Below are 8249 nucleotides of genomic sequence, written 5' to 3'. Positions count from 1 at the left end.
TAGTACAGCATCCGCTGAATGGAACGAGCATAAAACACTTCTCAATTCCGATAAAGTGACTCCGGTTCCAGCACATACGCCATTCCCGATTTTCCCTAAAACTAGGTTAAAAAAAAACTGAAAAGCAGCTTGAAGTACTTTGTTATAATGCCGCCTACCGCACGGGATGATCATATAAAAATTTTAAAGAACATAAAAAAACCTCATAATCTGACGTTTTGTTAACTATAAGTGTCATAATTGTCTTATTAAGAGGAAATTTACATTTAAAATGATTAATGAGTTTACTCATTAATCAGTGGCCCATCCATCCATCTGGGGGAGTGGTGGCACAGAGGCTAGAGAGGGTGGGCCTGTGATCGGAGGGTCACTGGTCAACTCCAGCATTCAACTCCTTGGACCGACAACAATAAAATGTTGGTGGAAAAGGTGAAAGGTCCACATCTGCTTCCACCCTCATTTGCCCCACTCTGGGCCCTTGAGCAAGGCTTTTAACCCCCCAGATGCCCCGCAGGCACCCTAGATGGCAGCTCTCTACTTCACATGTGTGTGCTCACATGTGCAATGGGAAAAATGCACATAATTAATTTCCCCATTGGGGATTAATAGAGTACAAAAAATAAAACCCATCCATCAATAAGTCTAGGTGGGAAGCCAGACATCTTTCCCCTCAGCAACATTCTCCAGCTCCTATTATCCCAAAAGGTTCATAGTCTAAAAACTCTAGCATCCCTTCAGTTATTATCAATCAACAGTGGGTGACTGTTGGAACATGGATGAACGAGTGAACTGAGAGCTGAACATTTTGACTCAGTTCCATCTTTTCTTTGAGAGATCAGAAAGTTTACTGAAAGTTTATTCTATATGTGTTGGAAAGAAGGCTGTGACCAGGGCTTAATTTGTAAACGGATCAATGCCAGAACGCAAATGGCAGGCGGGCCAGTGGATGGGGGGCGGGGTTGGGGCGGTCCTCCCTCAGAAATTTTCAAATAAAGTAGATGCGATTTCGGTCTTGCATTTTGGTGTATTTTAACGGGTTGTTAAAATCTATGTTTACCTACATTTGTTGTAAACACTCCGCTTCTGTAAAGCATTCTACACCCCCCACTCTATTTGACGGTTCTGAGCCCGACACTGTCCCTGCTTGTTATTGTTCGACACCGCATGTGAAACCTCCAGGCGCCTGCCTGCGACTGCCTGTGAGCACCCCCACCACTCTTTTAAGGGCAGAGATTTTTTTAAGACTACATGCGGACATGTTACTTGAAGGGGCAGCTCGTAAGTGGCTGTTGTGTTTAAAATTTGTGTTTATGTAATGAGTTCCTGGATCCTGTTCCGGCACTGTGACCGATTGTCTAGCCTCCGATTAAAGAGGACCAGTGTGACTCTCATCTGGGTCGAGGAGCAATGAACCAGATGTTACCATTGCAGAGTTGCTTAGGGAGTCATTTGAGTCTGTGTCTAGTCCACATGTGTGCTACTGATCTTACAATTTGTCCTTTACTGTGTTACCAAGGCAGGTAGGTGGTGTTGTGGTAGTATGATGTTCCTATGTTTACTTTTAAGGGCTATTCGATTACGAATCATTTAGGTTTTTTAATTTATTTTAAAGTGCTGTCTTGCAGTAAATCTACCACTTTCTGATTTGAATAACCAAGGTTATTATATGTGTAATTTGAGCTTCCAGATTTTTGAAGTTTTCAGTTGTGAAAATATTCATGGTTATTACATTTTTTGCCATATTTTGAATTTATTTGCCATATTTTTTCTTTATGTTTTCAATTATTAGTCTCTTTTTTACTGTTCTGTATTTTTTTCCAACCTACCTGTCTTTTTTCATTGTGATAGAGATGTCATGTAAAGTTATACAGGTCACTTGGTTCACTTAAAGTCTGTACCCAGTAGGCTCATTTAATAATGCCCCTAACTTAATTTCAAGTAAAAATCTCAACAACAAAAAAAAATTGCAACATGTAGCACAGCTTTATGTTATTTATACAATTTGCATACATACCTATTTAATGTTTTATATGTAAACCCATAGACATTAAACATATGACAAAGTCACTCTCTGTCGTAATGCTCCTGTTTAACTTACAGACATACCATTCGTGACGCAGCAAAGCTTTTTGCACACGAGCCTGGGTTGTAAACCTGACAGTCAACATTTTTGACCCCACAACCACCCGGTTTAGTGAAAAACCACATACTTGGTGGAGAATGATGACTCTCGTTCCTCAAAAGTCGGGTCCTGGTTTTCCTTTTTACCTCCACGATGATAAACAATCTTCTTCCCCGGCAGCAAAGATGGCGGCGGAGTCCCGCTGATTCTTCTCCGGTTTAGTGACCAACTTGTACTCATTTTCTACTCGTTTTGTACCCACAAATTCTTGCCAAGAACCATTCTCGTGGAATAAATGTAATATTACGAGGAATATATTTTTAAATGAGGAATTGATTTTTACAACCCGTCAGTTTTCTGTTTCATTGCTAAGTGTGTAGCTCACCAGCTAAAATGGCTCCAGTGCAGATTGGATCGGATGTGCAGCTTGTCCCCCTCGGGGGTCCGGTTGTTTCGGGTCCACAGCCACCACCACCCGGAGCCCCAGCCACACAAGGTGTTCGACTGAGTCTGCTTATTGAATTTCTTCTCCAGAGGACTTACCACGAAATTACCCTGCTTGCGGAACTGTAAGTACCAGTTAGCATGAGTGTAGGCCCGATGCTAACAGGCTAACGTTTGTAAAGCAGAGGATGCTCTGCTGCAAGACACTGAAATATTCATGACTCAGTCAAGTTTCCTTTAAAGTTTTAGAGTGTAATGAACGAGGTCCATCAAAATAGGAAACCTTTTTTTTTGCCTTTTTTTTTTGGCGGCTTTTCTTTCAGCACGTTCAGTAAGTGGTGGGAAGAGCATAATAGTTATGAAAAAATCCATTTTAATAAGTAAACTATAATGCTTATTCAATATATTGAGTTGAGGTACCTGCAGTCAAAACAGAAGTTCATTTATTCAGCTTTTCTGTGTTGCTTGAATTTTATTTATTTTAATCACTGGTTTAGTTATTGTAGTTTATCTGGGTGTGCAGTAACTATAGTCAGTTCAGTTTATTTATAGTTCCATGTCACAGGGTACTGAACAGAAACATTCACATACATCATAAATGCCAATTAGTAAGTCAACAAAGTTAAGTCAGGTCTTCTGGACGGCTTCTTTTTGTTGAAACGTTTCGTCTTTCATCCAAAAGACTTCATCAGGAGCAACAACAAACTAAGTCTTATAAATATCAACTTAGTGGGCAGTTTGATGGTGCTAAGATGGTTTCTGGTGTCCGCCCTCTCCCCGTCGACTCGTTTTGAGGCAGTCATGGCCAAAGTGGATAAAATATCCTGATTCATGCTCAATTATCCAGGTAGAAAAATCCAACAAGTTTGGATTTGATAATAATTATAATACTAATTATAATAGTAACTGCAATTTTCTGAATATTTGGAGAAAAAAATCATGTAATAAATAGAATACAACATATGTATAAACAAATAGTTTGACACCATTTATTAAATAGGGGTGTAAATCACCAGCTTTACCACGATACAATATTATATTGATTGGTTTGTATGACAATATGATTTTTCTCGATATCACAAAGTCTGTCATGGTACGATTTCGATTCTGTTCGATTCACAAGTCTGCGATCAATACATTACAATATCGAATGCCCATCTCATTTACATAAATACATTTACAAAAACAATTCAAATATGATTTAACAATTTTATTTCTGTTATTACAAGCACAAGGCATTTAAATAAAAAAACTGTTTTTCTTAATTAATGAAAAAATAAAAATAAATGACCTGTTCCGTATATAGTCTTACATTTCTCATGTTTAAGTGCATTTTTTAAACTAGTCAACTTAAAAGTGCCCTGATTACCAGTTTATTATTATTATTTATATTATTATTATTATTCAGTTATAAAGAAACAAAAATAGATATTGAGCTTACATAACATGGCTATCAATGCCGTGTTTCTTCTTCAGGTGAACGGCCAAATTTGTTGTTTCCTGAGTATTTTAACTCACACTGACACCTGTTTCATACGCCATGAGTTTTGTCTGTTGAGCCGTCCTTCTGTCAGAATCCAAAATATTTCCACAGTGTTGATTTAAATCCAGCAGGAGAGTGAATTTCATTATCTGTGTTTTCTGCCTCGTCTGGTCAAGTTGCTGAGGCGAACGCAGAGCGCAGCCGCGCACAGAAATGGTTACACAGACGTGCCTTGGGAATTTCAAAATATAAGCGTATTTTAAAGATGACGATATGATCGATGTTTTAGTTTTGCCACGATATAATTGAATCATTAAATTGATATATCAGTGTAAATCGATGTATCGTTACACCCCTATTATTAAACTTATCCAATGTTTATCCAAAGTACCTGAAATAAACTGGAATAACTAGAAGCTTTAGTTTGGATTTTTAACACCAAACCTAGGTATGACTTTCACATCATGTTAACAGTTGATCAGAAGGATATTGATATGAAGCTTAGCAGATGCAGAGTTGTTACCAAGATAAAATTTGTGTAAACTATTAAATGTCACAATTAGCCTTATTTCCTGGTTAATCCAGTTCTACTAAATATAACATTAGGACCAGTGCTTTCAAAGCAGGGGTCTTTATAACTTGTGTAGTGAACTTGACGCCTAGTCCACTACACTTGATTGAAAACGTGCTGATGCTTTGCTGATTTTCCTTTGTTGTTTCAGGCTTCCCAGAAAAACAGATATGGAGAGGTATGTGTCTGTTAAAGTCATTACGTTTTCTTTAACAGCTGACTTATTTGACCATTCTTTCAATTTTAAATCATTAACATTTTACTGTTGGTTGCTTTTTTCCCCCCAGGAAAATCGAGATTGTTCAATTTGCAAGTCGAACCAGGCAGCTTTTTGTACGCCTTCTGGCCCTGGTAAAGTGGGCAAGCAATGCGGGCAAAGTAGAGAAGTGTGCGGTATGTAATTGTAATTGTAGTTTAATTTAATGACACCACTGTGTGTTGTTGGGGTCACATTAAATTGTATGTAATGTTGTGGCTTTAGAGCAAAAAAAAATTTTCTTGACCCTACTTTTCCCACCTTTGTGGTAACAGATGATCTCCAGCTTCTTAGATCAGCAGACTATCTTGTTTGTGGATACAGCCGACAGATTGGCAATACTAGCCAGAGATGCCCTGGTACATGCTCGTCTGCCCAGCTTTGCTGTCCCCTTTGCCATCGACGTGCTGACCACAGGTTCATACCCACGCTTGCCTACATGCATACGTGTAAGTCTTCTCGTAAGCCAGCAAATAAGTATCTTGCATTGAAAACATAACAGGATCTTTCTTTTTTCTTTATCAGAATAATTGTTTTTGTCTTTGTGTAGGATAAGATCATTCCTCCAGATCCCATCACAAAAGTTGAGAAGCAGACCACTTTAAATCAGCTCAATCTGATTCTACGACACCGTCTGGTCACCACAGATTTACCCCCCCAGTTGGCAAATCTGACCGTTGGTAAGCAATTTTTTTTGTTAACGTCTTGCATTTCAATTGTCTTTTTTCATGTAACTTATTGGGCGGCTGTGGCTGAGTGGTTAGAGCATTCATACTCTGATGGGAGAGTTGGAGGTTTGTTTGCACCAGTAGTCACATGCTGAAGTGTCCCTGGACAAGACACTGAACCCCTCATTGCCTCAGATGTGTGTCCCATCGGTGTATGAATGTGATAAAGCACTGATTAGTCTTTGTAGAGATCTAGTAGAGTGCTGTATGAATGGATAAATGAGAGCACAGTGTGTTGTAAAGCAGTGGTCCCCAACCTTTTTTGCTTCATGGACCGGTTTAATGTCAGACAATATTTTCATTTGTATGTTACAAAGGTTTATTACAGTATATTAACATGAAACAAAAGATGTAAACTCATTATTGAAATTACTGCAAAGTGTTCGTAATGTAACACCGCTGCAGCTCTGCAAGGAAGGGGCGTTCACTTCATAACAAACTGAGGTTGCTGATTGGTCAGCTGCTGACGTGCCTACTTGATTGATTGACAGGTGGGTCAAGAATCTGACTACTGCAAAAAAAAAAAAAGATTTTACTAGCCCGTTTTAAGACATTTATTCCATATTTATTCAATATTTTGTGAATCTAAGGTTTGAGAACTGAGTTTCCTTACACAATCTTAATTCTGGTTTCTTTATTTTTCTGGCATGCTGAGTTAAAATTTTGGGGTACTTGAACACCCCCAAAAAGAGGCTAAAATCGCCACTGAAGTCAGTTCATATTTATAATTTACTTTTAAACGCTTTATGTGTGATTTAGAAGTGTATTAAGTGCAGGACCATTTCTCGTCTACTAGCTGGGGGGGTCAGCTGCGCCTCGTCATCCTCCTCCCTGCTCCGCAGTGATTCACGCATGATTGTTCACAAAAGCGCAAGAACTTATGCGTAGTGCAAAACTTATATTTTTGTGTTTTTTTAATAAAATTGCCCATGACTTTGAACTTTTAGGGGCAGAAATTCTTTTAAGAGCAGAAGCGGAAATGCGAAGTGGCAGCTTTGATGTGATATTAGGAAGCTTTATTTAAAATTATAGTTTTATTTATAGTTTTACAGTCACTCTTTGTCAGGTGGGTTGAAAAATATGCAGTGTAATCCTTCAAATGCGTAGATATAGGCACTCGCCTCCTTTTGTCTGCTCCAGAGACCACTCAGCTGAATTCCTCCGTTCATCACTCGTGCGGGCAATGTAGTACCAATCTGCACATGCGCCGAATAGAAACTGAAACTTACCACTTGTGTATGTTGACCTGCATTGATTGAGTCATTGACAGATGTGGTAAAGACGTTACTAGAACTGTTTTCTTCCACCTGCGTAATATAGCTAAAATTAGAAACATCTAAAAATGATGCAGAAAAACTGGTTCATGCATTTGTCACGTCTACACTGGACTATTACAATGGTTTATTATCTGGGTGTCCAAATTCTTCTTTAAAATGTCTTCAGTTGATCCAAAATGCTGCTGCCAGAGTCTTAACGGGATTTAGTAGGAGAGACCATATCTCTCCAGTTTTAGCTTCTCCACTGGCTCCCTGTCAAATCCAGAATTGAATTCAAAATCTTACTTCTAACCTACAAAGCTCTCAACATCCTAGCTCCATCTTATATTACAGATCTTATTGTTCCATAGTTTCCTAACAGAGCACTTCACTCTCAGACTGCAGGCCTACTTGCGGTTCCTAGAGTTTCCAAAAGCAGAATGGGAGGAAGATCTTTGTTATCAGGCTCCTCTCTTGTGGAACCAACTTCCAGTTTCTGTCTGTGAGGCTGACACATTGTCCAGTTTTAAGACTGGGCTTAAGACTTTCCTTTTTGATAAATCCTATAGTTAGGGCTGGCTTGTTATGCTGTCTTACGTTGAGACTACTAGAGGAAAAATTGATCTCATTTTCTTAAATGATTTGCTAAAATTGAATAGTTTTCCTTTGATACTATTTCTATCTTAACATGCAATTCTTGACCTGCCATGGTGTATCTGTTCCTACCAAACTCGGCCCGTCGAAGCAGAAAGCCGCTTGTCCTGAGCCTTGTTCTAAGGTTTCTTCCTCGTGAGGGAGCTTTTCCTTTCCACTAGGGATGTACAATATTGGATTTTTGGCCAATATCCGATATGCCGATATAGAGCTGGACAATAATTCGATATCGATATATTTCGCGATATACTTTTATTCAATAACGATGATATGAGTTTTAAGCGCATTTTCGATATTTCGATAGGATTACAGCGTTTCACGGACGCATTTCTTTTTCTGTTCGGGTTGAAGCGGCCACTTCAGTTTCAACCCGGACAGAAAAAGGTGCGACACAACTACGTAAGTGCGTGGTGACTTAATGTTACGTAGTGCTCAAGTCCAGAAGGCGTTAGTGGGAGCAGGCTAAGCTAGGCTAATCTCCAACGCGCATTAAGTTTTTGCTTCAAAATGAGTGCCCATGATCGTCAGAATGTGACTGAACAAGCTTTCACAAGCAAAGAGAAAGCAGATGACATCACCGATAAGAGAGAAAAGACTAATTTGCTGGTTTGGAAGTGGTTCGGCTTTCTAAGATCCGATAAACTGCAGGTTTCAGTCAATGTGCTGCAAAATGTGACGGAGTCGTTTTAACTAGCAGTCGGAATATCGTTGGTTACGTACTGTAACCCCAGATTC

At 39.1% G+C, this 8249-nt stretch overlaps 1 protein-coding gene across 1 annotated transcript in view; it reads left to right on the top strand.

The window, feature by feature from the left end:
- Positions 1–4776: 4776 nt before the first annotated feature.
- Positions 4777–8249, top strand: part of med14 (mediator complex subunit 14) — a gene marked incomplete in the record, with an annotated part of 96176 nt that continues 92703 nt past the window's right edge. The window contains 4 exon segments of the mRNA XM_037686690.1: positions 4777–4798; positions 4908–5013; positions 5152–5325; positions 5427–5556. Of these exon segments, the coding sequence (XP_037542618.1) occupies positions 4791–4798; positions 4908–5013; positions 5152–5325; positions 5427–5556 (418 nt within the window).

This window comes from Nematolebias whitei, chromosome 13 (genome assembly GCF_014905685.2).
Source record: "Nematolebias whitei isolate Nwh7 chromosome 13, NemWhi1, whole genome shotgun sequence".
Lineage (NCBI taxonomy): Eukaryota > Metazoa > Chordata > Actinopteri > Cyprinodontiformes > Rivulidae > Nematolebias > Nematolebias whitei.
Note: the sequence above shows the minus strand (reverse complement) of the source record. Positions and strands in the feature narration are given on the sequence as shown.